Source organism: Aspergillus niger (genome assembly GCF_000002855.4).
Source record: "Aspergillus niger supercontig An11".
Lineage (NCBI taxonomy): Eukaryota > Fungi > Ascomycota > Eurotiomycetes > Eurotiales > Aspergillaceae > Aspergillus > Aspergillus niger.
This window is the reverse complement of record NT_166526.1, coordinates 1,983,756-2,011,474: the sequence shown is the minus strand read 5'-3', so window position 1 is coordinate 2,011,474 and position 27,719 is coordinate 1,983,756. Positions and strand designations below refer to the sequence as shown.

Below are 27,719 nucleotides of genomic sequence, written 5' to 3'. Positions count from 1 at the left end.
GCGACAAGGGTGCGGCGGTAAAGAGCAGCACGAGGAGAAAGATGTCACGGATTTTATCAACCCCAGTTAGCCACCTGCCGGTCCAGAGTGATCGTGTCCGTTATTCATTCACCTACATTGGTAAAGCCCAGTCTATGTCAGCGGTGAATGTTGCTACCTCCCAGGACAGATATATTCTAGTTACCTTAATTAATGTGGGTCATTCTAGTTTATATATTATTTATATTAAAAGCTAGATCAGTAATTATCTAATCTTCAGCTGGCTATAAAATATAAAGTATATATCTTAGTCAAGTCAGACATGATCAGCTTTGATATACACGAGTTAAGCATCAACGAGTATACACCGAGGGTGCGGGATAAGCTCCTTGCTCACTTTGACTCTGACACAACCTACACAGATATGGAGAAAGACTATCAAATCTACGAGATACTCGAGGATATAGAGAAGAATCAAATACTGCTTACAGAGGTTATGGGTGGTTCTTTCTGGTTTGGGTGGATGTATTAGTCATTCACCGTCGTAACTGAAAACAACAGTTGGACGGCCCACACGGTTAGACGGCCCATCCTGCTATCCTATATAAAAGATATCTTTCGACACTATTACATCTCAACCAATACTGGATTTGAGAAAGCTTTAACTTTATATGCAAAGTATATATATAAGAATAAGTGACTGATAACTTTTTCAGATTTTTATACTTTTTTCTTTATATGGAATATATTATACTTTTATCAAATACAGATAAAATACAGATATTGTAATATAATATACTACTAAATATACTTGAAAAGAATTTTGAAAGATATCTACTGGTTTTTTATATTATTTATAGTCTGTATATAGAGATTGACATCATTCAGACTCTTAGTGGTTGAGATATCTTATGTTTTATATAAAGATCTTTTGTATAGGATTACCAGATGGGCCGCCCAACCGTGTGGGCCGTCCAACCGTTGATTACGTTAACTAGCGTTGACTAGTTCGTCACTTCCATCTGCAGGCGCTTCCGCCTCCGCCTCCGATTCTTGCCCATCTGCGTAGAAATAAATTATGACGAGTAAGCGCAGTCTCCCCTATAGCTTCGTGTCAGAACCGCAAACAAAGCGGCATAAAATTAATGTTGCTTGCAACGTTTGCAAGCGCAGGAAGACCAAATGCGATGGCATTCGGCCAGGTGGGCTCTCTCCTGCAGATTCTCGTTCCGTTTAGAACAAGCACTCATTCAATGGGTCGTTCAACCAGTGTGTGGCCCATGTTCTAGACGAAAAAATGGTGCAATGGAATGTATATATCGGCCTGAGCCGGCCTCTGTTGCATATCGAAAAGAGTAAGTCCTTCTTGTGGGCCCGCTGTAGGAGATGCAGCGCTAAAGCAGCGGCATTAGGAACAAACAAGGAGGGAATGAGAACAGAGTAGGTTATGAACGTATTCACCGACTGCAAAGGTGTCTCTTGCTCATCGAAACTCTCAAGGCAGCGAGAACCTCGTCGTTCAAACCCGTCGGTTGTGCCCGTTCCCAACCGGATACAACAGAGCCTACAGCGTCGGTTCCGCGGCACCCCTTTTCGACATTTGGGACTCCCGCAGAAATATCCCTTTCTAATGAAGAGTTCTCCTCTCTACCTAGCGAAGGTCTCATAGATGCATCGACGGGTTCACAGTTTGTGCGTCAAATTGAGAGTGCAGCGACAGGCACTTTGGCGTCGAATCGGAAACATAACAAGGCACTTCAGACGCTGCCTAGGCTGCCGCTGCTAATAGAGAACAAAGTGTTTTACGAGACTCTTTTTGTCCTTCCAACTAGAAGGGTGGCTGATGACTTATTCACAAAATACTGGGAGCACATTGATCCTATCTTTCCTTGGTTAGATCAGGGCACAATCACCGCAAACTACGATATGGTTTGGGGGGATTCAGCATTGGACATGAACGAAAAGGCATTTCATTGCATCCTCAACCTCATATTTGCGACATCTTCCATGATCGGTACCACCAGCGAAGTTTATACACACACTCAGTGTGCGAGTGTCTACTTCGACAGAGCAAAACAGCTCATGTCCTTTAATCTTATGGAAATGCATAATCTGGAGGTCATTCAAATCTTCCTCCTCTCCGCCGTGTACCTTCAGCACACGAACTTGGCTCAAGAATTCGTGCAGAACATCGGTCTAGCTATTCAAATTGCCAGGACTTTAGGGGTTCAATCCCGGGAATCTTGCCGACTACTTACTAACAAACATGAGCAAGATCTTGCTATGAGAGTGTGGTTTGGATGTATTATTATGGACAGGTACATGGAGCCTGCGACCTACACTGAATTAATACCTGACTTCTTACTAGGATTGCGGCCATGACCTTTGGGTCGAAACCTCAGATCAGCCATGAGATTGTCAAGAAATCTGCTGTGCCGCCAACTTCTGCTGCTACCCAACAAGTGCTACGTCCAAATACCCCCTCAAGTATCAATGGCGACTTCTATAGCGCATTTTGCCATCTTCATGTTATACTTGGCGACATCTTGGAGTCTCTCTATCCACTAAGCAGCGAGCATCCGTCTTCTCCTGAATTTGGGGCATCAATCCCAACGGAGAAAGATGATATCCTGGCTCCGCAGAAGCTCACGGATTTATTTCGAATTGAGTTCGATCTATCGACTTGGTATTCCGGTCTTCCCCCCCAGCTGCAGGTGGGTATTGGTCGAACAGACTCCCGGATTGCCAACGTACTTCATGCTCGGTGAGAACAGGTATTTTGAAGCAGTGGAATAGGGTACCCTTAGCTTACTCTGTCAGATATCTCTGCGTCAGATTACTTTTCTTCCGACCGTTTTTCTTTCAGAGTTGCAAGCCCAGGAATCGGTCACACGAGAAGACCAGCGGCCCTTCTGATGAGCAAGTCATTCAGATAGTGACCGAAAGCTGTCACACTAAGTGCATCAGCTCGGCACGAGATATTGTTGACTTTTTCAAGGACCTGAACAACAGGCAGACTGCCATGTCAGATAGGAACACATTTCCTTCGCATTGGTACATCATCTCTTGTAAGTACAGTCTTCCGAATCGCAAAACAAAGGTTCCCCCTAAACTAGACAAAGAGCTCACTCTTCAAGATATTTATATGGCTGCTACTGTTCTTATCGCGGAATATCTTTGCCCCATTACCCAAAGCCACATCCCAATTTCAGAAATCGATGATCTATTAGATCAGGTCGACGATATTCTCAAATGTTGCGAGCCTTCTACCAATATTGCTCACAAGTGTCGGGTAACCTTGAAACAGCTGAATGAAAAGGTCAGGTCTACACAGCGTGAGGTAGATCGGCCTCAAGCACTTGAATCCAGCCGGTCCACTGGTGAAGTTTCGTTGGAAGACTTCAATTACGACTTTGGTCCCGAGGGACTTATCATGAATCCTCTTGATTCATACCCCTTCAGCTGGAACGACTGGCCTATTTCCTTGGCTGATATAGCCGATGAAGGACCAGGAGGTGCGTTCAGGATGCCCTATTAGTTGTATTTTTGGACGTTTTCCTTTTGAGTTCGTAGGTGGATATACTAATGAAGTCTATTTGTGCTAGATACTGGATAATAGTACGAAATGGAGATACGGAACTATTGTTGGCAGAAAGAAAAAGACGCCAAAAGAATAACTTTACGTAGACGAATATGGATTTCCATAAAGAATAACACCTGAAAAAGTTTCTAAATTAGTTCATCTCGCTCCCACCCAATGGGCTTCCCTGCATCGGGCGACGCTGAGGGACCAGCATTATTCCCATCGTGATAAAGCGCAGTATAAGGATTGGGATCTTCATGCTGGTCTAAGTTTCCCAAAGTATGGTTAACCTCGCGATGCTTCGCTTCATCCGCCCGAACATAAAGCAACAAATCAACCATTCTCTGTTTTCCCTCTGGCATTCTCCAATATTTGATTGCAATCTCCGGCGCTGATAAATTGTCCCATGCTGGCAGTTTTCCAGCTTGAAGTTGACGGATTGCGTGTGTATAGGTGATGACAGCTTCTTCCTCCAGGTATCCAACAAATCGGTGACATGTCTTGGGCGAAACAAGGTAGAAGACGAAGAAGGCATTGAAGAAGACGCCCTGCGCGGCCAAGACAACTAAGCGCATGACGATACCTGGATCTGCCAGGTCGAGGAATGTCAAGAGGTGCATGCGCTCGTTGTAGGCTTCGTCAATCAAGGACTCGATCCTGCGGTTGTGTCAGTCTGCAGCTTCTTGTGTAGCTACTGCTAAGTACTTGGAGATAATTATTTTTTTCCCTTGTACTGACCATCCATGATCCCTCTTCATCCGTCTGATACTCTTCAGATGTCGGAGCATGCCGCCCACCATACCAGGCACCCCAGCAACCGATTCGAGAAAAATGAAACGAATAAGCCATTTTCTCTCAGTCATATCAAACTTGTCTGCGATTTCTTTGTTCCTTTCGGGATTTCGATACCCAGTCACGAAATCAGTGCACCATCGAAGCAAACGTACCAAGCCCAAGGCGATCTTGTCAGAAAGGCATTTGGCTTCGCGATGAGCTACAGTGATATTTCGAATCTCCTTCTCTGTATATTTCTGGTAGACGAATATCTTCGTGTAAAAGGTACCCAAGGTGTGTGGGCTCTTGGTGATTGCACGGCAACGAGATACAGTGCAACTGGGCAAGTCGCACATCAAGAAGGCGCTTACCTTGCACAATTTCTCAATAAAGCCGATGCAAATGCCGGGGAAGACATGGCAAGAGCGCAACTTCCACCACCCTTTGAATATACTCACCAAGGATCTCTTGCCTACGTTGGCGATGGTTGTGCGATCGCAGATCTATCAGTTTTCGGCAAGAATATGCCCTTTGCTGGAGCACTGACCCACATTCTGTGGCATATAGCCTACATTAAAATGTGCATAAGCTGTACGAGATCCCCAATCCTTTGTGCCGACTACAATGATATATGGACTGACGCAATTTGCCAGCTCGGAATCAATATTTCATTGCGGGAGATTGGCTAGGAGCCGCTATCTTTGGTAGAAATATGTCGACAAACTAAAATTATATTGCTGGATTCTTCAAATTCCTTTCCTCCGTACCGAGCCCTGGGCTTCTTGCAACAGTCTACAAAAAAAATCTTTTGTCTAAGCCGGAGTAGGTAGAAATAAGAACATAATATATATACCATGGAAGTTGCAACACGCATGAGTTGGCCTCCATGTGAAGCAGACGGCACAGCCAGAGTATGACTAAAGATGCTATCCATCTGTCGACCGCTACATGCTGTTTTTCACACTGCAGGTAGCAGTTAGGCCATTCTATCTAATCTCCTCCTCTGCTTCTCACTCTTCCACTCCTCATCGCATAGAACGGCAAATCGCATTGAGAGGCAACGCTCATCAACAAAGGGGAAAATTCTTCGGAGGAAGGAATACCGAGGAACGGATGCATCGGGGTCTTACCCGTCAGCCGCTTAAGAGGTATGCCTACAGGCTCTCTAAGTGACAGACATCTTACGCTTGGAGCTCGGGGTGCCGATTTTTGTAGATGTATTATCTTGAGAGAGACCTACTTTGCGTGGTAACGTAATAAGCAATAGCACATCCTTGACCTTCGTCGCATTTACTGAAGTCCGACTAAGGAGCTTTCGCTACGATCTATCGAAAAATTTTACTTCGTAGAGCCATATACTTTTCACAGACAGTGTAGCCTTTTATGTTTCTAAATATCGGGTTTGTCATACGTCTTGTGACGGATCATCTACATAACGTCGGAACCTCCACGGAGGCGGAAGCGGAATGTCAATTCTGGGTAAGATAGGTATTCCAGCGTAGCCTCCGTTCCGCCTCCGAAAGAAATTGGCCAACAAAGCTTGTCAATTATTCTCGGCATGCCAATGTGACGGTGTCGACAGGGTATCGGGCCAGCTGGCTCGGGTTAGGGGGGCGAAGCTTACTTCTATCGTCGAGAAAGTATATAAGATGCCGCTCAGTCACCGCTGGTCAACTATGCATCGATCAACAAAAAGACAACACAATCTCTAGACATCTATTAATAACCCTCATTTATCTTCCAACAACAATGCATTCATCATGGACACCGCCTCCTATCGGCTCCAGGCCTCTTGCACTCCTCGGTGCGGGTGTTTTGGGCCGTCGAATCGCCTGTGTCTTTGCCGCAGCAGGATACAACGTCAATTTATACGACCCGTCTCTCAGCGCACAACAGGCCGCGCTGGACTACGTCACGCAAAATCTGAAAACGTATTCGAAGTTTTCCAAAGGGAACCGCCGCTTCGGCCACTGTCGCGCGTTCTCCGACCTTGAAAGCACTGTGAGCGACGCCTGGTTGGTCATTGAAGCAGTTCCCGAACATCTACAAATGAAGATTGATGTCATGGGCGAGCTCGACAAGTTAGCGCCGGTGGATTGTATCTTGGCCTCCAACTCCTCGTCGTTCAAGTCGCGATTCATGCTCGAGAAAGTTGGTGGGCACAGACGGCCGTTGGTCTGCAATATGCATTTTTATATGCCACCAGAAAAGCGGGTTGTCGAGTTGATGACTGACGGAGAAACCTGGCCTGAGGTCTTTCCATTTCTGACAAGAGTCCTGGAGGATGTTGGCATGGTTCCGGTAACTGCTCGCCGAGAGTCCACTGGGTGAGTCGCTATTGACCCAGATTAAACCCTCTCCCCCTCTTCTCCGCAGGATGCGAGGCTAATAGGAGCCAACAGTTTCGTTTTCAATCGCCTCTGGGCAGCCATTAAGCGCGAAGTTATAACCATCTTGGCCGAAGAAGTCTCCGAACCGAAAGAGATCGACAAGATCTGGGTTGAGATGTTTCACAATGCGGCTGGGCCTTGTACCTTTATGGATCAGGTTGGCCTGGATACTGTTGCATTCATTGAAGACCATTATATCGAGGAGCGCCAATTAGGTTCTACGTTGGCCGTTGACTGGCTACGCAAAAACTATGTCAATCAAGGGAAACTGGGCAATAAAAGTGACAAGGGCGGCCTCTATCCTCCTCGACCTGCATTTAATTCTTCGAATCTGCCCACAGTCTACTTCCTCGATATTGGACTGGGTTCAATTGTACAGGATCTTTCGGCACTTGGAAAGTCGGGTCGCATCCTCCGACGAACCAGTGATGGAGAGTGCGAAACACTCATCACCAACTTGAACTGTCCTGACGGGATTGACTATTCGCCCTCTGTTGGCCGCATTTTCTGGACAAACATGGGAATGAGACCGGCCGCAAACGATGGCTCCGTCATGTCTGCCAACTTGGACGGCAGCGACGTACAGGTCGTGCTACCAGAAGGCGCCGTGCATACACCCAAGCAACTTGTTGTGGACGACACGAACCAAAAGCTTTACTTCTGCGATAGGGAGGGAATGCGCATCCACCGGTGCGACTTCGATGGTCAAAACCATGAAATTTTGGTGTGCAGGGGTGATTTTGGTACCGAAGACCAGAATGACCAAACCCGTTGGTGTGTTGGAATTACCATTGATGAAACGCGCGGCAAAATTTATTGGTCTCAGAAGGGTCCCTCTAAGTCGAATCAGGGACGCATTTTCCGTGCAAATATCAAGATGCCTGCTGGTGAGACGGCTACCAACCGAACAGATATTGAATCTCTTCTTGAGGGGTTGCCTGAACCGATCGACCTCGAAATCGACACAGAGACTGAGACGCTCTATTGGACTGACCGCGGGGAGCACCCGTATGGCAACACATTGAACCAGGCATCCGTTGGCGCGGGGAAACCTCATCTAAAGATATTGGCCCGTCATTTTAACGAGCTTATCGGGATGAAGGTTGACTGGGCAAACCGGCAAATTTACCTCAGTGACTTGGGAGGATCTCTATATAGGGTTGATATGGATGGGTCCAACAAGACTGTCCTCCATAGCGACGAGGGTAGCTACTCTGGTATCACTTTGGTTTGATGTCGGATGAGCACAATGCAAGACACGACATTCCTCTGGGGCTGGTTTGATGGGATGACATACTAAAGCGTTTCAGAGAAGAAATAAAGGCAAAGATAAAAGTAGTGGAAAGAGGCGCGCCGTGTAATAACTTTAATAGTGAAAGAGATCCAGCAATGGAACTGTCATGGACCTTCCTGACTAGCGCATCGTAATTTCATGAAATTCGTGGTAGAAGATGTATAGTCTATAGCCACTGCGGTTTACTACTAGCTAAATGAATACTCCCGATGGCGCAAATAGCCGATACCACCAGCCGAGATAAGGACAACCATTGCTAGTGAAATGAGAGTGCAGTCTGCTCGAGCGTAGTGTAGTCGACTTATATGTATCTCATACCTGTTGCAAAAAGGTCCGATCCATCTAGCTCTTAGGTTGCTCGACATCACCCACCAATAAATAGCATGAGCAACGTTAAGATAAGCCGATAGTTATCCCTGCAAATACTGAAACCGCGCAAGCAGCTGCAGGCTGCTCGGACTTTCTTGCCCTGTTTTACGTAGTTCCGAGCGGGAAAAGCCAAACGCGCATAAGTTGGTCAGGGTCTCTCGCTCGGCCATGGACCAGTGAGGTAGCCATTAGGACGGTGTCTGCTGATTCTTCCCACCACCAGCCCCCCCAAATGTCTTCTGTTCCTCCATCTTTCGCTCTGCCTGGCGCATGAAAGAACTCCCTTTTGTCCCCTCCCACCCTTTTCTCCAATAATATTTATTATTACATGGTATGTCGTAAGTACTGGGACCAAACAACCTTTCCGCTCCATCAAATCAAGAGAATAACCAGGTAGAACAACCAATCGCAGCGGGATCTACTGCCAAATATAAGTCTCTCCTGCCCAGTAGTAAGAGACAAGAGCCTCCAAGTACTTCTACTATCATATTATATATTTTTATATATTATTTTTTTTATCCTTATCTAGACAATGTTATCACCATATCTATTTTACTCTAGTCCCACGACGCCAGTTTAGTATTGTATTGTTAATTCACAAAAATGGAGTACTAGTGGGATGCTGGTAGCTCCTTAGTGGGCGGAGCGAACGGAGAGCGATGGGAGGCCCGGTGGGAGCTACGTGGATACCTGGTTGGAATAGAATACAGTGCCTTTAAAACTGATAGTTAGGTAATTGCGCAGGCAGGTTTGATTTTCCGATCAAGGGGTGAGCATTTAATAGGGAGCAGGACGCAGTCGCCAAGAATCTAATATCTGAGAGCTGAAAGCTAGACCTCTCGACTTTTGTCAACCCTCACGCGCACCTCCCGCTCATGTCAGCATGGACCGAATTGGAGCGCAGAACAATCTTTTTTTATGCTGCATAAGAGAGCCAGATGTGAAATGTTACTTTATGTACATAACAGAAGGGGTACATATAGCGTCTGTAGCATTCCAATTCAGGGATTTGGAATGGGGGTATTCCTAAGCGTCGGAGGTGCTGCCTTAAACTGTCCAACACCATTTGCACCGCAGAGCCAACTCGGGTGGTCCTTGGTAAATATCTCCACCCTTGGCCTCAATTTCGTCTCATGCAGACTAAAATCATCAACCGTTCCAGTACGCAAAATGCTGTGTCCTGGGAACACCTCACTCGTGCGATACATAAGCGAGCCACACACAGAACAGAAGAAGTTGGTCATTGCCTTGCCAGTGATAGTGGTCTTCGGCTGGCAATAGATGGTGAGCATTTCTTTGCCACGCAAGTGTTTTAAATACGTGTCTTTGATAACAAAGTTGGTCGCGAACATGGATGCAGTGATTTTGTGGTAATCTGTGCAGTTGCAGATGAATGTATCAACAAGACCAGGAGCTTGCGCTGGCTGAGGGTTGCGCATGGCATTAGCAAGAGATAGTTAAGGACGATTTTCTAGGTGAAAAGCTTTGGCCTGCCCATGTTGGGGAGCACTTACAAATGCCAATTGCACAGCTCCACAGTAGTATGTAGCAGTTGTCTCTTCCTCCGTCGACTAGCCATCACTGGCGCTCCCTGCAAGAGGAAAATTGGAGTTTGTGTTGTCAGATTTTGCAGCCATAGTTCGGCCTCCCATGATCACAGCAGCTGCTGGAAAGAGCGCATGCTCTATATTTAATCCATTCGCCGCCCATTATTTCTACTGATTGATAATCCGGGAAATCGGAATGTAGCTGCTGCGCCACATACCGGGCCACCCACCGGGGTCTCCACCAGCACTCCACTATTGTCACGGAACTCGAGCCAAGGTAAACAAGTATCAAAGGATGATGGCATGGTTTTAACTTGAGTGGCTGGCGCAAACAATGAGGCACCCTTCAGTAGGACAGGACGGCAGGTAAGTAAACTGCTAGCCAGTAAGGGATAATATTATGCTTGTGGCAGTGAGCGTGATAACAAAGTGTGAACTGGGCTAGCCGGGACTATGTCATGACTGTGGACGGATTTTCAGTCTCCTACCGGACCTCCCGCCGCGGTCGCCCACCTGTGTCTCGTCTTAAGAGAACATCACTACTAGCAATTCCGTACTGTTCCGGGACATGATGTTGAAACGACATTTTAGGTCAATATTAAAGTCGTAAGAAATGCTTGATTCTTGCTACCTAAGCGCCCTCGGAAAAAGCAGTTAAGATCCAGGAATTTTCAAATTATATAATCTTGATTACTAGTAATTTGCTAAAGTAATATTTTTAATATAGTCTTTTAGACGAGGAAGCATCCAGAATAAAACTATAGATATTACCTAAATAAAAAAAAGTAGTTATCTTAATCAGTATTAGAGTGGTTAACGGCCAGGGTAGGATAGATTAATGGAAAAATTTATACCTGCTGTCAGGTTAACAGTTAGATATAAGATTATCTTATATCTAACCGCGAAACAGACAAAAATAAGATTATTAACTATCTTAACTGTCCTTAGTGCTAAGATTTATCTGGGAAGGACGCGACTATTCGCCAATCAACCTGGGGGATCGTGGTCCACGGGGTGCAAGTCAAATCGATTGACTTCACGCGGCCGGAGGGGGCCAGCAAGGCCCTGCTGACGGATAACGCATACCGCTGGGATGATGACGCCCAGATCTCACACGTGGGGTGGCTGACTGCCTCGCCTCAGGGCCCCCAGGGACAAAAGTCTTCAGCGATCGTCGTCGAATTCACCCCTCCCGTTCCAGTGTGTGGCTTAAGTGCGGACGGGAAGCCCTGTTTTCCACATTCTATGGTCGTATGTACTGGATTTACCTCAAGTGAAGTTAATATATGTACTATGTAGTTCAGTTGACCATGGTGCACCCGATCATGCTACCACCGGATTCGGTATAAACATGCGCTATGGTGGGTGGGCGTTGGTTGCAAAAGCAGCGTCCCCTTAGGAGATTTCACCTTCTACAAAGTTCCTCCCAATGGCTATTCCAAGAATACGCTAGTACGCAGTGGCGGGATATCTCCGGGAGAATGAATTTTCAAGAGCTTTCTTTGGCATGGATGGCGGATGCATCAATCAATCGCAATAGGGAAAGCCATATTACACCTCAGCTGTACGCTCTCACATGGAGCCGAGAATGACGCACTTCTTAATCGGACTATTTCTCTGGTTTAAAGACAAAGCAGTAAAATCTGCGGACAGGCGACCACTACAGTCAAATATAAAGATAGACACTAGGATAGCTAAGGCGGCCAGTAATATGATTGTTGATACCTATATTACAGCTCAATTATCAGCGTCCTGGGGGTTTAGAACCAGCTTTTTCGGGCTGCGCCCTTCCAAAACGTCGGTACAAGCTTCCTGGATGCTGTTCAAGCCACCAGTTCGCTTTTCCAAGGGTGTAGGGGTCACTTTTCCTTCCAGAGCTCCGGGGAGGTAGTCATGATACCACCATTCCGTAAAATTACTATTTTCCGGCTTCTGGGTGGTCATGCTAAAAAAGTCGTAAACTAAACGGACATTCTTGGCCAGATTCATTTCATTACTTTGCGCGCGGACAGAAGCAAATGTCCCGCCGTTTGGTTGCAGGATCTCGCTTATAGCGTTTGCACCTTTGGCGTCACCTGAAGCCGTCATGATATAATCATAGGGCCCGAGGTTCTTAAGTTTCGATACGATCTCATCGTCCTTGTAGTCGAGAACAGTAGAGGCTCCAAGGCCACGAACATAGTCGAATTTCCGCGGGGAAGCGGTTGCTATGACTTCGCAACCGACCTAGAGATCCTTATTAGCTTTTCACCGGATAACACCATTGAGCTATTTTATGCTCACACTGGCGGCATATTGAACAGCGTAACCCCCCACAGATCCGCTAGCACTCCAGATTAGTGCTTTCTTGTTGCAATTTGCTCCTGGTTTCTCCATACCCAGGTGCAAGTGCAACGCAGAAACAGCTGTTAAAAGCGCGAAAGGTATTGCAGCCGCATCCTCAAAAGTCGTGCTTGCCGGGATCTTAGCGGTTGTGGCTTCATTACTCACGACATATTTCTGCCAGCCCCCGTACTTAGTTTCTTTGAGCTGGTAAGTAGGTGTATCAGACACGACGCGGTCGCCCTTCTTGAATCTCGTGACTGACGATCCAACTTCATGGACAATGCCGGCAACTCCATTGCCCAAGATGAATGGGTAGGGCACGTCGACGTATGCTTGGGCCCGGATATTGGCATCCAACGGTTGTATGGCAACAGCGCGGTTCTATCACACTTATTAGCTACACGACTTCTACAGTAAAACTCCATGCAATGTGTTGATGCACCTCGATCACAACTTCGTCAAACGAAGGGGCATTGTAGGCCGCAGTGAATCGCTTCAGATCACTTTTGGGCTTCAGAATCCAAGCGGCTTCGTTCAGAGGTGACATGGTGCCTTGATGATGGCAATTCACAAGGTATAAGTTAAAGGTGACGGCAGAAACCGTCAATATTCTCAATATATCTGTCTTCTAGTTATATATAATGCTTCTCCCAGTTATAAAAGGTCCTTGATGACCTCAGAGGTTGGAGCAGAAAGCATAGCCCCGCAGGAGCTCAATAGAGCCCGAACTGGCAGATGGCCAATAATAAGAGATCTTCAACCATTAATAATGTTTACGAGATCGATTAGTGACCTTTTCAGCCGTCCGGGATAAACTTAAACTAGATAAATAGCCCTTTTTATCCACCTGGGCTTGTGCGAAACTTTGTAGTTCAACGCAAGAAGAATACACTTTTTGAGTTTCTGTCGCGGTCATCTCGACATCATCGACCAATCTCTGGCTCTCGTATTCCGCACCGAACACTTCCGAGACCGGAACTAGCCGATATGTATCTATCTTCGGAAAATTTTAGCAAATGGCAATCGAACCGTCAGATCTCTCTCCATATTGTGTTATGGGGCCCATTCTAATCCAGGGCTACAGGAAATGCATGAGGCTGTTGGAAATTAAGTGATTCTAGACATTGGATTTACCGACAGGTAAGTTTCGCCACAAGCTACCCGTGGGTGACTCCTACATTAACAACATCCCTTTCTAAGATTTAAAAGAACGACGTGCCACTGAATATTCGATAGAGTGGCGTGACTGTTTAGAATACAGAAGCAACACCTAACATGGAGCGGGCCGCCGTCGCAGACAACAAAGAGTTTGTTCTCTGTTTCGATGGCACCGGATATAAATTCCGCGGAGACGAAGCGGACAGTAATATCCTCAAGATCTACAGAGTGAGTGGTTAGAACATGAATCAATTTCTTCAGGCTACTCTTACACTGATGAAAGATGCTGAACCGCAATGACCCTCGCCAATTTCATTATTATCAGCCGGGGTTTGGGACGCATACCACCTCGATCTGGCAGGTCAGTAATGCCGGCCAGAATCGACTAAAGAGATGGTTTTCGAATATGAAGGATTCTGCGACAGGCACAACATTTGACGAACATGTCATGGACGGTTATAGGTTCCTCATGCGCTTTTACAGCCCTGGAGATGACATATACATTTTTGGTTTTAGCCGTGGAGCGTATGTTGCTCGCATGCTTGCGGAAATGGTAGACCACGTTGGTTTGCTAGAGCCAGGAAATGAAGGGAAAGTACGTTACGTCTGGACGACCTTCTCGAAGTGGGCAAAATGTACCAACAGCGTCGACGCTGGCCAGACAGAAAAGGATGACTTATATAAGTACATGAAAGCCCTACGAGAGACCTTCTGTCGTCCGGTATCGCAAATTCGGTTCCTCGGATTATTTGACACCGTCAACAGCATCCCAAGATTTGAAGTGAATCGCAATAAATTTCTGTTTCCTTTTACGGCAAAAACCTCGGCCAGGGTAATTCGGCATGCCGTTTCTATCGATGAGCATCGTGCCAAGTTTCGACAGGATTTAATCTCAGATGCCAACCCTAACAGGCGATCGACGCGGCGCAAGATGCCGGATCATCCAGAGCAGCAAGCTCGTTGCACAGGAGAGGCGTTCTATCGACCAGCCCCTGTTGCTCACCCACAAAAAATGGAAGCAGACCCCCAAAACCCGGCTAGTACGCTCTCAGAAGCTAAGGATGGGCTCCTTGACGAAATCCAAAGCCCGCCTCAAGACATCGAGGAGGTGTGGTTCGCTGGATGTCATTCGGATATTGGCGGCGGATTAAAGTTGGATGACGATGAAGACCTAGCACTGAGCCATGTGCCATTGGTGTGGATGGTACAGGAGGCGAGGCGTGCGGGGCTTCGATTTGATCACGAAAAGATGAAGCTCTTTCATTGCTTTGATGATTCAGTTGGCTATAGTGATCTTCCGGGTCATCTGGAGCCAACCACCGGAGGCCAAACAAATGGAGATTACAGAGGTGATCCAGGGAACGAATCCAGCTTTAAATCCGCACTCCGAAGGGCATCTACGACCGGACATGTACATGACTTCTTACAGTACGACCACGGTGTCTCGTGGCCCACCGTTGTAACGTGGAAAGTAGCGGAGTATCTTCCGTTTCGGAGATTGGCATTGCAACCCGATGGATCCTGGAAACCCACTCGGTGGCCTCTTCCCCTTGGGGAGAGACGTGACCTTCCAAAGGAGGCTAAAATTCACGGGTCAGTTATTCGCCGTATGAAGACCAATCAAGATTACAGGCCGGAAAATCTACTCAGAGATGGTAAGGGGAAGAATAAGCCACCCTTAGAATATGGAATTGGCGCGTGGGAGGTGCACGCCCATGAAGGCTGTCCAGTTCGAGAAACATACCGCCGAAAGTCAAGCGAAACTGTCTAGACTAGGTTCTCTCTTACATTGCATATCTTGCCATTGACAAATAACGCATGGGTCACGAGCTCTCCTGATGCGGCAACGAGTTGAACGCAAGAGAAGACACACAAGGAAAGAGCACAAGAGTGGAAGAAGAGTGCCGACTTCCGTCGCGCAGACCGCGGTTCAGAATCAAGCAGAGGAGGCTGAGTGGCTCGCATTCCGATTCTGCTGGCCTAGGTGCATGAATGACACACCCCTTTCCACAAAGACCGGGCCTGCACCGTCACAGTTGCATACTCTCTCAACATTTAGTATGCGTCTTGAATCTGACATCTTGTTGACCTAGTTCCCAAGTGGCATACAAGTCCATCTGTCCCTCGCCAGTATCTTGATCATATATGACGCGGTGTGTGGCTTCCTTGTTATTGTCACATGGCGCTACTAAATCTGCGAAACCGGTGTACTTTGAAGCACAGAAATTCATGTTGGACCTCGACCATAGTCTACTCCGATTCCTTGAGTATACGAATCTCCTCCCAAATTGTCGTAATCTCTTGTCTAGAATGGCAAGAATAACTGCAATAAGGAATTTACAGGTCTACATGATACATGTTAGACAATATAAACTATCAAATCTACTCACCCAACCAACTCCATCTTTTGGAACATCGCATATAATATTCTCGGCAATCTGATTTGCTTTTGCGTTCACTACAGATCACAGGGAACTCTTCGGTCCAGATGCTAGTTCCGTAGCTCCATTACTTCCACCTCATCGTTGATTAGACGCTTTCCTCGCTGATTTCTAGAGCACTGAAAGCAAAGTCACAGATTGAATTTTCCCGACCAGAATTTGAATATGTGTGGCTCTCCAGTAAGATATGATTCAGCGTTGGATGTGGAAAATAGTTGCTTTGACTCTGCTAAACAATCTGTGTGCTTCTGCTCCTCCGGCAGTGCGCATATGTTCCAGTCGAGTCACGAATATTGCGGCAGCAACTGCAAGGGCCTGATGTTTGCCCTCTGTAGTCAAAGTCCTGGTACTTGAAGTCAACATATTGGGGCTTATTTGGGGCTATAACTCTCTCGAACTCCGAGGGTTCCATGTGAACCAGTTTTGCTAGTTCCAACAGTCTGAGCGCCGCCCCTAAATGGCCATGGTTTCCGGGAGAGTCTGAGTAGGCAACAGTATCTGAAGTAACCCATGTTGCGAGAGCTCTCTCCCCGGCCACCTCTCGCTTCAGCCAGATTTGTATCTTATGGGCCTAGCAATTGCAAAGATCCGAGAATTGCCCCAGCACGGACATGGTCATTTGAATTGACTATGTCCTCAGGCATGCTAGGTAGGCAAGCCGTCTCAAAACTTAGCGTGATCTTCCACCTAAATGTCCCTTTCCGAACCAGTACAACATAGATTCTTCCCAGTAGGTTAAACGAGGCCTGAAACCTGGCCAGGCCCATGTACGCACAAGCATCATCAGCGTTCAGGCTTGTGATGAGACTTGGTAGTTTACCCATGTACTGCCAGGTACCCGGTAGCAATGTCGGTTGGGCTACCAGGTCGTACAGGACAGGCATTCCTATTAAGGCCATGTAAACTGTCACGGCCTTTGTGATGTCGCCATGTTCATTCAGGTCCTCTAGAAACTCAATCATCAGCCGCTCCGCGTCAATGCCCGGTGTACCGTGGTAAATGTGTTCAATCGAGCGCGACGTGCCCCGGACGGTGAAGGAGCTGTCCCACCGTTCGGGTAGTTTCAATGCATACCGGAGAGCGGCACTTTTGATTGGTTTAGTTGGCCATTGCTGGAGTGTACAGTCCCGAAGCCATACAGGCAGCTCGTTAGGAGGCGGGGGCGGTCGCGTGAGTAATTCGAAGGCTTCGTCATTGTTCCCAATTGCATTTCGCAGATCGGTTCTCCACGCACTCAACTGTTGGTCCGCTAAGATCTGCCAGCCAGCGACCGTCCGGATGGCATATGATAAGGCAGCTATCCATGCTCGTTGCCGGGATGGCAGCTGCACCGTCAGATATAATTGATGGAAGACATCGACATTCTTGACGAGGCTCTCGACGGCAAGGTCTTTCTGCTCTAGCGCCGCATTTACCTTCGCTTCCACGAATAGAGCGTCTGCCCATATCCTTTGGAAATCTGGCTCCTCGGAATCTGACTCACTGATTGATCGAGCCACTCGCATGAGAGCAGAAATGATCCCCCCGGCATGCTGAAAACTTTGTTGTTGCATAAATATCTCCACCATACGTCGGACGGACAAGTACATGGATACCGCATCGCGCATCGTCGGAACTTGAGACATAACAAGTGGCTGTAGAGCCAAGCTGGCTTTCTCATAAGCTTCATATGCGTCTCTCCACATTTCTCGTCCAAAGCTCATGGAGCCCTTATCAAAAAGATACCATCCAGCTAGGCGCATTTCATCCGCACTACTGTATTCACCCTTCTCGATCGATGCAATTATTGATTCTTCGAGCTCCTTGTAGCTGTCTCCTTTCTTCCCGTCCGTAGTCACAAGGCAGCGGGATAGTAATGCCTCACGAAATATCGGACTCATCTCTGGTGATGAGAGGTATGGAGCTTTCTGGAGGTTTTGTAGATCCTTCGTGATGTGGCTACGATATAATTGCAACCACTCGCCCTGCGCCACCTCTCCCACTAGCTCAATAGAGATATCAGTGCCCTCAGAAACAACCGTTGATGCCTTGCTTAAAGTGTTGTGTGAGACAAGCTCGAAGGAACTGTGATCTTTGATAAGCGTGCGCAGGCAGGGGATTTCAAACACTTGAGGAAACGAGAGATCCTCATATGGCTTGAACTGCGTGCCATCAAATTCGATGAAATATCTCTCGGTGTGATCTTTCCAATCATTGCCGTATTCAATTGGCTTCAACCGGACAATGCGATCGAACCACTTGAATTGCACGTCAATACGGGGCTTGATTCTCAAATAGAATTCATCATAGTCTGGCTCTCTGAAACCGTATCCTTCAGGCCAAGTACGACCCTCTCGGTACCTTGCAATAAAGAACGACATTGTTCCGTGAAAGAGCGTGTCAAGTTTCAGTTTCAGCTCCAGTATGACATCAGAATCTTCAGGGAGTGTCTCTGGGAATATATTTAGATCGACACGGCGTATCGGGCTTGCGGACGATGCGTCGACCGTTCGCCTGATTTCCGGAAGGGCTTCTTCTGCTTGATCTTGAAGAAATTTGTTATACTGAAGTTCACTTTCCATTTCACTAAGTATCACCGACCCTTCGATATCAAAGTCACCCAATACTGCCCGGAAGAGTCGATCGCGAACACTATCACGGTCTAGTCCTTCTGTAGCATCAAAGGCGATGATGTCTTTTAGCTCTGGAGGGATGTTGCATGGTCTCAATATAATTGGAAGAATATAAAGCTCCGGACTGGCCTGGGCAGTCTGGATCTCCTTTTCGACCCACATTGACTGTACGGCTTTAGGAGATAAGAGTAGGCAAAACAAATCCTGTTGTCCGATGACCTGAAACAGGTCCGAGTCGAATTCACCCCCAGTTTGGATGTCAAAAACATCAAGCCAGACTTTGATTCCTTTTACTTCGAGTAGACGCTTGAGATGCAAGGCGTGATATCGATCCAAAGAACTGTAAGAAATAAATACTGATTTTGGCCGCCTACGCTGTTTTGCGGCAGTCGACTGCGTGGCAACTAGCTCCCCATTCCCCTGACGTTCCACTCCGACAACCACAGAGCTTTGCGACAAGGCCCCCTGGCCTTGCATATTCGGTGGTACTGAAGGAGGTAGTATAATAGATAGAAACGTATGATCAAGGCTTTGAAGCTCCCGTTAAAGAGGTTCTTTGTGCTCCACAGGGCTATCTTGGTTGACCCAGAGAAGGATTTAGATAATAGATATCTCGTTGACTGGGGACTTGAAGGCAAAACAAAACAAAGTCTTTTATAATGGGCGTATACTCTGGTTACTACTGCCAAGAAACTTTTGCAAGAGCTGGCGAATCCGATGTGTGTAATTCGAAAATTTGGTTCAAAGTCACATGGCACTCTGGTTACGAGCCAGTCGCGATGACATTGACCATTCTTGGTTTCAAATACGTATCCAGAACAAAATAAGAGTTGGATCGCTTCTGGACCGTTCAATTCTACAGAGCAGTATCATGTCCACGCATCTGTGATGTCAAGTCCAATCTCAACCTTGGTCGTCTGTGCGGTCAATGCTAGTCACGCTGACCCAATGTAGGACCCGGAGAGCTTTATCTCTAACATAGCAAGGCTTGAACTTTGTACTGCATCATCCAAAAAAGAAAGTTTCACATTCAGAGCAGATACAAGGGAAAGACTTAACCAAATCCATATTCGTTGCGGTTAGAGCTAGATGCCTATATACTAAACTAGCTGGATTCGGTGAAATCATACTATTTGCTCGGTTCGAATAGCTTCAAGTGTAGAGTGTGTCGAACTGGGTTACACGAGTGGGAGTGTTGGCCTGAGTTGGGAGATTATGTAGTGTAGTAGAACAGACAGAAGAGTCCAGTAGTTGCTATTCGTTCACTCATAAAGTTTCAGCTTGCAAACCTGGAGCATTATTCCTATTCTTGCCTTCAAGCCGATACGTTTGCGTTTCTACAAAGGTGAAACGCGGCTTCCCGAGATCAATTTCCTGTAAAGAATGCGTTGACGAAAGTCCTGTTATCCTAAGCGCAGATCAACACAAACGACACCTAATGCAAAGTCCCTTTGCAGCAGACTCCCTCTTACAAAACAACTAAAATCTGAAAGAAAAGACATGAAAGTTTCACACTTGAGGACAAATTTATTGAAGATATTATCATTGCTTGGAATCGGAATCTATCTCAGTAATCAACTAAGCTCTGATCTTGTGGAAGATAGTTTACATTATAAGCTTTAAACTTTATATTTTGACCTGTATTTTGGTCCTTGGTGAGGTCGCACCATTTCCATCATTATCATCTTAGATTTGCAAGCACTTACCATAGATCACGGGTCTTTCCGCCGACCCTTGTGATGCATCATTCACGTTTGCTAGAACTTCGATAATATGGAAACGGAAAGGCTCTTGAAGCCTAGAACTATCGGGCCATATGAAAGAAAATGAGAAATGGAGAGGTACCAGAGGGAGTAAATAGCTTAGTATCCTTGACGCTATATTACTGGATGGAGCACAAACTAAGTAGTCCGATAACAACACCATATTATCATCATCATCGATCGCTGTCTAGAATAAAAAGGAGTCTAAAACCTGGAGCAAAGCGCCCCGACTAGTGCAAGAGTGATACAAGGTTACGCAGATCAGAAGTCGCAGAAAAATTGAATAGGTAATGGTCAATGATATTGGATTCTTCTGGGCGTCGGTTGAGTTACGAAAAGAATAAGTATAAAAAGGGGATTCAATAGTAGACTAGGATGTAAGCGGTTCTGTCAGAGACCTCAATGTAAATCAAAAAGCGGCCGATCATTTCAAATTATGGGTACTTGAGAAGCGTGCCACATTTCTCAGAAGTTTAGATTGATTTGAGTTTTCCAGGGTCGACGTTCTTGCATAAGTCCTAACCGCCTGCGTTGCTCAGCACATGATCTTCTTAAATACTAATATAAGAGACTAATTCAGCTGCATTCTTTGCTTCTTGCTTCTCTAGGAGAGTGTTCGAACATTTATCTTTGCTTGAAGTACAGTTCTGTACAATACCGTTTCTTCTCTGGTGACCACATGATGTCCACATCCCATTTGTCACATCACATAGTATTGGTGAATGTAGATAATCAGATACACCCCTCCGCATCCAGAAGATCCATGATCTCGTGTCTGTATGGGCCACGTACAGTATAATGACGCATGAACGCGGCTTCTTGTTCCCTTATCTAACTAAACGATGCTGATTGCAAGAGTCCGTTACCACGCTAGGAAGGGGAAAAAAAGGGCCAGGCCAAAGAACTTAGTGGTACGGGGGAAGACCTGGACAGGTCCAAGATTTGTCGTCTCGAGCCATAAGAGGCATCTCGACTTCGGCAACTGGCTAGTTCAAAAGTTATACTCCACCTTTCACTGCTCCAAAAAGTAACAATTTCTTATCACTAGATCGAATATATGCCCAGTTAGATTTAATTGCCCTGTTGATCAGAGTGTGAGTCACCATCGGGTGGGAGTGAATGGGTCCCAGAACCCCTCAGGATTCAAATCCGGGTCTGAAGAGGTTTAGACAGGAAATTCCGGAAAACAATAGCGGTAGAGCTTGTGATATCGCTCTACTCTAGTAACCGCTTCTAATACGCACGAGGAGTTGCGGTATTGTCCTGGTACTGCTTTAGGCACATAATTAAGATTTTGTTTCGTTGTGGTGTGAACATATATAGGAAGATATTGCCAATGTTCTAGACTGGTCTCAATCATGTCGGAATGTGGTACTAACATTGAAGTGAGAAATTAAGCTTTAAAGTCGGTACCCACCAATATTGGATCCAGCGCGTGTAAAGTATTCCTAAAGTTTCACCAAACTTACCGCGTAAAACGCGCCCATAATGCTAATCTTAGCCTTGCGCAAGTTTTTTTCCACGCTTCCGTTGGAAGCGGCTAGACTGGTTTAGGACCCTTATATCCGGACAGATTCCAGACCCCATTAAGGACTTTCGAGATGGTGGAGCAAGTCAATAAAACCTACTCTTGAAAGCATCTGTCGAAGATCCACCAGCTACGAGTCAATCAGATGATAACATCTGGGACTCAGTTGATGCTAAGGAGATTTCAAAGGAGAGATTCAGTAACTACTTTAACCAGCGAGATTGTCTGATTCCCTCGCCCACAATGTTTTTCCAAAAGAAATGAGATAATTCTGAATTAAGCTGTCCGCCTCAGGCTGGGATCTCGGCGAGATCAAAGTATTTCCAATTGTGGGCTGTAGTAGAACAAATAATCCATGTAGCACCATTCCTTCGGGTGTCAAACAACTCGACCTCCCAGAGCTGATTCATACCAATATTCTCGTTGTTCAGTTCTTCTAAGGCCTGGAAATTCAGTCGCCTTTGAACGTCGCGCAACAAGTCCTCTACCTCATAAGCAGAAGCCGTGCTCAATATGGCTATGGATCTGGTGCCTCTAATCTAAGTTATTCCTGACGTGTAGTCCAGATTCCAGAATACACGGATTTACAGCTTGCTGAGAGCTGCCTGAAGATCGCACCCGACTGAAACCAGGCAAGGGCCGTGGTTTTTGTCTACCCAAACGACGAGATCAGTTGTGTTGGCCGAACTGGATTGGTCCCAGCGTTACGGGTGTCGTCATTCGCAAAGCTGCTAGAGGCTTGCTCGGTATTTCTTGATGACGCTCAAATGAGGGGCATCGATTTGGGATTGTCTCAAACTTACGGGGCACCCTTAGAAGCCAGTATTACGAAGGATAAATCAGGCATGAGAGCAATGTTCCACACTCGCAAACAATGTGTAGAGCATGTATGAGAATGCGAGAACTGGGTAAGGGGCAGTCAGTGGTTTTCTGTATCCCGTAAGAGAGAAGAAATACGGTTATGTCCGCTGTTGGCAAGTCCAGCGAGCAAGACACAACATTGATGTGCCAAAGGTGCTTTGTTAGACAGTTTCAGACCCAACGCAGTATACTTTTATGGGCAACTTGAGGATAATGTTTTGAGCGACAATGCGAGCTTTGGACTAAAGCACGCCATTCGCATGCTCATATGTGTAAAAATCTAGCCGATGAATTCCTGGATCCTGAATCGCAATCCCTCGAACAACGCAATCGACGGCTCTGCGAAAACATTCAAACTACCCCAAATGAGGTAAGTCAGAACGAAAATGCGCTCCACATTTTTGACAGGTCGCTGAGCAGATAACGGTTATATTTGCCCTGCGCTAGAGGTTTGGTTCATTCCAGGATACCCTTCGTAAACGTAGGGATGAGGTTTACAAGGTCTGTGATGTCACAAAGAGAATTAGATAATAGATGCAACGTTTTCCTTAGGTGACTGGATGTAGTCAGGATTTCCCTGCAGCACCCCTGCCAAATGTTCACACTGTTATGTCGGAATGAATAACACTACGGGACCCCGTTCTTCCATCATCAAACCTTGCTCCTTCCAAGATCGAAATTCACTTTTGGCAATAGTTGGTACTGGTATCGGTCAGGTTTAGCTATCGTTTTCGGCCCTCCTTCATGTATGTAGCCGCGTACATGCGATATTTAGCAAATAGCTACATGTATATAATCCGCAGTGATATCTCAAAATCCAATTCAGTCCTCTACGGTAGGTTGTTCTCCATAGCGACCCGTACAGGTCTGGATCTTGGTTTGTCAGTACCGCTTTCCGTAGGTAGTTCTAGACCCGGCCATCATACCTGGGTAGAATAGTGTGGCCAGATCAATCCGGGCCTCGTTGGATGCAGATCTATGACATCATTCAAACATACAGCCATGCGTATTTTAAAGTACAAGTACAACCAATGAATTATTTACTTGACGCCGAAGGAGTTTCTGGACTAATTTTCAGTTTCTGAAGCGCGACTGAGAAGATATATATAGTCTGGACACTTCCTCAGCCATTAGCTGACTAGGCGTGGAGGTATCAGTGAACTCAACACAAAGTGATTTCGTCTCAAGCCATGGGCTCCATGCTCTATAGGCAACTCCTGCCACCGGCTCTGCCATTCAGAAACATTTTAGGGACAGAAAACATTGGAAGTAACGAGATACGATTGCTGAAGCTTTTGCCAGGAGACTGCTGGGACGCAGTCAGCCTATTGTCCCAAACGACGAGTTCTCAACCATTGAAATGCACGGTTAAAGTTGTGAAATTGCAGGAGGGTATGCCAGAATACGCCGCCCTCTCGTATACTTGGGGAAACGTGGATGACCGCGTTACGATTCAATGCGATGGTCAGTTGCGCAGTATCACTCGCAACTTGTATTCCGCCCTTGACGCCATCAGACGCCTTCCATCCCGCCCTACCAGCTATATCTGGGCTGATGCAATATGCATAAACCAGAACGATGACAAGGATCAGACCAAACAAGTAAAACTGATGACGGAAATATATCAGAGGGCATCACAGGTCTTTGTCTATCTAGGTGAATCAGACTCTGACGTGGAGCCGGCCCTTGCAGCGATGCGCAGGTCGGCCTCCGCTATATTTACTCACCCCAACGCCGCTGTAGCACAAATGACACTGCAAGACTGGCGGGAACTGGGTTATCTGTCTATCGAGGAGGCGAAGTTCCAAGTGCGAGCGTTTTACAAGTTCTTGCAAAGGCCCTGGTTCGCTCGGATGTGGTGTATCCAAGAATACGCAGTGGCGAGGTCTGTGGTCTTCCTTTGTGGGGGCCATCAGATCCTAGAGCCGGACCTGTTGAACGCGGGTGCGTGGCTTGCGACCTCTTCAGCTGGTGTCACTGCAGCGGGGTGGGGCTCGAATCCGATGATATTGTTACATGAAATCAAGGCGGAAAAGGAGGTTGCGCTCAAGCGACCCTTAATCAATCTTTTGGCTGAATTCCGTTACCGCGGGGCACAGAGGCCACATGACAAGATTTACGCCTTGTATGGATTGGCAGCCGATTGCGGTACGGGGACAGAGGCGTTGGAGATTGAGCCAGATTATGAAACTCCCGCTCCGCAGGTGTACAAAGAGCTGGCCACGCAATTGTTGCACAGAGACAGAAGCCTCGAGGTCATGACACTAGCGGGAGTCTATGACCCTGCTGTCCCTCCGGGCATGATAAGACGGCGATATCCGTGTCTCCCATCTTGGGTCCCGGACTGGCGCGTGCCGGACAACACTATCTCTGTGCAGCTGCTGGAGTATAGGAGACTTCCTCGATGTGATTCTTCACCCACCAAGTCTCCTACCTACCTGTTTCCTTTCGATAATGATCCCACCGAGTTCCGAGCGTCCGGTAATACCATATATACCCCGGCGTTCTCGGATGATGGGAATAGCCTCGGGGTGCAGGGGATGATCCTCGACTCTATTAGAGATATTGGCGTTGTAAACGATGAATACGTGTCTGTTCCCCAGCAGTGGTGGCGTGAGCCTTCACTGCCCGAGCTCTTGGACAAGGTATCCAGGAACGCCGATCGCTTCTGCAACTGGATTGACCTTGTCGGCGGCGAGTCAGACTGGTACTATTTCAACAGAGAGCCGATGCTAGACGTGTTTTGGCAGACGATGCGATGCGGTCATCACCCCCACGGATTCCAGCGAGAGAGGCAAGATTTCATGAACTGGTATCATTCAGTCAAGCCTATTATGGACATTGTTCGACGCTGCCGTTCTCAGCCATGGGATAGAAATACCATGATCATGGAATATAACAACTACGCACTCTCAATGGGTATCACTGGACCGCCGATTTCATTCCTTGATCGAACGGCCCACCACACGTGCAATCGTGCCATCTTTAATACAAACCACGGGTATGTAGGCATGGCTCCCAAAGGCAGTAGAGTTGGTGATCAAGTCGCAGTCTTCGAGGGCGGCAGTGTACCATTTATCATTCGGCGATGGGGCCAGAATTGGCATATTGTTGGAGCGTGCTATGTTCATGGCTGTATGCAGGGGGAGGTCTTCTCTCCGGAGCGAACTGAACGAATGATACTTGTGTAGCTATAGGCACGGGGGAGGCGGACACACTACCCTGATTATCATCTTGCTTACAGCTTGTCTAAAGAGATGCAGCCTCTCCCCGCGCGGGTCGACTAGGTGCTTCTCTGGATACTTGATACTGGTCGGTGGAGTGGATGCAATAGGGTCTTTTTTGGAATCTGCGCAGGACTCCAGGCAGCACACTAAAGAGACTGATAACTAAAAACACTTTTCGGGTCAGATCCTGAATTAGGGGTGCGCCACTCCAAACGATCACAAAGCTACCTAATCGCGTGGAACGAAGAAAGCGGTCGAGTTTCCTGAAGCACCGCGCTTTTGACATCTAGGCTTTTGACGGCACAGAAGCATGTCGCCTGCAAGTCGAGATGACTTGTGTAGGGTTGTAGTCTCACTTTTGCTACGTTTGATAGATTTTGGTTGAGGTTATTTTGCGTCCCTTCGTGACCGACAAGAAGGATCTTTCGGCCGAGGGTATGAGCAATGCCCAGCTCGAGACAGACGTTGAGATTAAATTCCGTGAGGTCGACAACGATAAGGTTTGCACGACATATCTCATCCCAGATTGATCGTAGTATATGGGGATCCTCGGCAACATCTCCTCGGATGGAATCTCCACCTGCTAAGCGGATCCCTTCCTCAATCGCAACCCGCGCAGGATTCATGTGCTCAGCAAAAGACATGACAATAAAACATCTTTTGGCGTCCGGGTCAGGGTAGCAGCCTGGCCACCTCGGAAAGATTATTTCATGCTGTCGTATTAGAAATTGATTCACAACTAAGACTGAATTGTGTATCTCGACAGGATCATCTTTAGCCTTGTCCAGAAGACAAAAGGTAGCGAGGGTGGCATTGTCCGGTTGCTGACGTGCAAGCCATTTGGCATATCTGTAGGTCTCTTGTGGTGTTGGTGTCGACCGATCGCCACGGTTTTGCAGTCGATAAAGGCACGATTCTAAAGCAGCCTGAACCACGCCAAATCGATTATCGTGGATTCCATACTCTGCATAATTCTGGCCGACATCAAACTTGGGGATGACGCCTCTGCGACATAAGAGCACGAGTTCTTTTCCTAATGTGATTGCGACCCCCATCTCGTAGTATACCTGGGGCTCCTCGTCCGATAGATCAAATACAGCAAGGTTAGCTTCTTGCAGGTCATGCCAGCGACCCTCAGCAAAATCGACTCCAATAGGATTCTTGTCTCGCAATTCGAACCCACGGAGCTTCGCCAAGGTACAGAGCGCCTCTCGCGTTGGATTAGATCCGGAAAAGAAGAGAACATTTGGGCAGGTACAATCTCCTCGGTAAGACCAAATGGGCTGGGCTAACATGATGTTCCTGCGGCGAGCAAATCGCCTAACATCTTCAGTGGCTTGACGTAGCTCTTCTACCTCGAGCTGCCTGACCTCTGATTCGCTCTGGGCATTATGCAACCGTACCTGCAAGTTTGCAAGGCGTTCAAAGAGGTTTCCCGCTCTGACATTCTCTTCTCCCCCTGTCATACCTTGTACATCCGATACGAAAACCTTCAGCTCTTTTATGTCTTCTAGAATCGGATGTGACTGGATATTTCGGGCTTCATTGTGGACTGGATATGTTGGGTTTTGTATCCCGAAACGTATCCGGGCTATCAGATCCAGCACCTTTTGCTCTGCACCTTTGAGTTTCCGAATCCGTTCCACTGAGCTTTCCACACTTTCTTCTTCAGATGATTCCCCGGGCTCCAGGATAGTAGCCACTGATTTTAATTCCTCCAGTGTGCTTCGCATACTCTCTGCGCGAATGGGGTCCAGGGAAGCATTGTTGAGGTGCTCGAGCAAAGTATTGATCAAGCTAGGGTAGTCAGGCTGCGAAGATGACGACATATCAAAGGATACTTAGAATTTTTTTCTCTTAGCACTGAA

The 27,719-nt window shown here is 47.0% G+C and overlaps 13 protein-coding genes across 13 annotated transcripts; 6 read left to right on the top strand and 7 right to left on the bottom strand.

Annotated features, from left to right (window-relative positions):
* Positions 1-301: 301 nt before the first annotated feature.
* Positions 302-752, top strand: An11g08480 (hypothetical protein; the record flags this gene model as incomplete). The annotated part of the gene is made up of 3 exons (XM_059750456.1): positions 302-492; positions 541-657; positions 749-752. 3 exons carry the CDS (start codon positions 302-304, stop codon positions 750-752), a joined length of 312 nt encoding a protein of 103 aa, XP_059604359.1.
* A 524-nt stretch (positions 753-1,276) lies between these two features.
* An11g08470 (uncharacterized protein) lies at positions 1,277-3,517 on the top strand (the record flags this gene model as incomplete). Its single annotated transcript, XM_059750455.1, has 4 exons — positions 1,277-1,334; positions 1,424-2,297; positions 2,348-2,743; positions 2,800-3,517. The coding sequence occupies 4 exons, from the start codon at positions 1,277-1,279 to the stop codon at positions 3,515-3,517; spliced, it is 2,046 nt and encodes a 681-aa protein (XP_059604358.1).
* Positions 3,518-3,708: 191 nt separating this feature from the next.
* On the bottom strand, positions 3,709-4,754 carry An11g08460 (uncharacterized protein; the record flags this gene model as incomplete). The annotated part of the gene is made up of 3 exons (XM_001394775.3): positions 3,709-4,219; positions 4,301-4,675; positions 4,708-4,754. The coding sequence occupies 3 exons, from the start codon at positions 4,752-4,754 to the stop codon at positions 3,709-3,711; spliced, it is 933 nt and encodes a 310-aa protein (XP_001394812.3).
* Positions 4,755-5,021: 267 nt separating this feature from the next.
* An11g08450 (hypothetical protein) lies at positions 5,022-5,896 on the bottom strand (the record flags this gene model as incomplete). Its single annotated transcript, XM_059750454.1, has 4 exons — positions 5,022-5,270; positions 5,351-5,490; positions 5,577-5,629; positions 5,769-5,896. 4 exons carry the CDS (start codon positions 5,894-5,896, stop codon positions 5,022-5,024), a joined length of 570 nt encoding a protein of 189 aa, XP_059604357.1.
* A 189-nt stretch (positions 5,897-6,085) lies between these two features.
* On the top strand, positions 6,086-7,960 carry An11g08440 (uncharacterized protein; the record flags this gene model as incomplete). The annotated part of the gene is made up of 2 exons (XM_001394773.1): positions 6,086-6,663; positions 6,739-7,960. 2 exons carry the CDS (start codon positions 6,086-6,088, stop codon positions 7,958-7,960), a joined length of 1,800 nt encoding a protein of 599 aa, XP_001394810.1.
* Positions 7,961-9,390: 1,430 nt separating this feature from the next.
* On the bottom strand, positions 9,391-10,522 carry An11g08430 (uncharacterized protein; the record flags this gene model as incomplete). Its single annotated transcript, XM_059750453.1, has 4 exons — positions 9,391-9,809; positions 9,972-10,071; positions 10,155-10,280; positions 10,430-10,522. 4 exons carry the CDS (start codon positions 10,520-10,522, stop codon positions 9,391-9,393), a joined length of 738 nt encoding a protein of 245 aa, XP_059604356.1.
* A 252-nt stretch (positions 10,523-10,774) lies between these two features.
* On the top strand, positions 10,775-11,335 carry An11g08420 (hypothetical protein; the record flags this gene model as incomplete). Its single annotated transcript, XM_059750452.1, has 3 exons — positions 10,775-10,807; positions 10,906-11,149; positions 11,241-11,335. The coding sequence occupies 3 exons, from the start codon at positions 10,775-10,777 to the stop codon at positions 11,333-11,335; spliced, it is 372 nt and encodes a 123-aa protein (XP_059604355.1).
* Positions 11,336-11,673: 338 nt separating this feature from the next.
* An11g08410 (uncharacterized protein) lies at positions 11,674-12,808 on the bottom strand (the record flags this gene model as incomplete). The annotated part of the gene is made up of 3 exons (XM_059750451.1): positions 11,674-12,162; positions 12,220-12,642; positions 12,704-12,808. 3 exons carry the CDS (start codon positions 12,806-12,808, stop codon positions 11,674-11,676), a joined length of 1,017 nt encoding a protein of 338 aa, XP_059604354.1.
* Positions 12,809-13,536: 728 nt separating this feature from the next.
* An11g08400 (uncharacterized protein) lies at positions 13,537-15,190 on the top strand (the record flags this gene model as incomplete). The annotated part of the gene is made up of 2 exons (XM_059750450.1): positions 13,537-13,647; positions 13,703-15,190. The coding sequence occupies 2 exons, from the start codon at positions 13,537-13,539 to the stop codon at positions 15,188-15,190; spliced, it is 1,599 nt and encodes a 532-aa protein (XP_059604353.1).
* A 1,233-nt stretch (positions 15,191-16,423) lies between these two features.
* Positions 16,424-18,949, bottom strand: An11g08390 (uncharacterized protein; the record flags this gene model as incomplete). The annotated part of the gene is made up of 1 exon (XM_059750449.1): positions 16,424-18,949. The coding sequence occupies one exon, from the start codon at positions 18,947-18,949 to the stop codon at positions 16,424-16,426; it is 2,526 nt and encodes an 841-aa protein (XP_059604352.1).
* Positions 18,950-22,053: 3,104 nt separating this feature from the next.
* Positions 22,054-22,610, bottom strand: An11g08380 (hypothetical protein; the record flags this gene model as incomplete). Its single annotated transcript, XM_059750447.1, has 2 exons — positions 22,054-22,297; positions 22,567-22,610. 2 exons carry the CDS (start codon positions 22,608-22,610, stop codon positions 22,054-22,056), a joined length of 288 nt encoding a protein of 95 aa, XP_059604351.1.
* Positions 22,611-23,814: 1,204 nt separating this feature from the next.
* An11g08370 (uncharacterized protein) lies at positions 23,815-25,850 on the top strand (the record flags this gene model as incomplete). The annotated part of the gene is made up of 2 exons (XM_001394766.1): positions 23,815-25,759; positions 25,816-25,850. 2 exons carry the CDS (start codon positions 23,815-23,817, stop codon positions 25,848-25,850), a joined length of 1,980 nt encoding a protein of 659 aa, XP_001394803.1.
* Positions 25,851-26,075: 225 nt separating this feature from the next.
* An11g08360 (hypothetical protein) lies at positions 26,076-27,680 on the bottom strand (the record flags this gene model as incomplete). The annotated part of the gene is made up of 1 exon (XM_059750446.1): positions 26,076-27,680. One exon carries the CDS (start codon positions 27,678-27,680, stop codon positions 26,076-26,078), a length of 1,605 nt encoding a protein of 534 aa, XP_059604350.1.
* Positions 27,681-27,719: the final 39 nt, after the last annotated feature.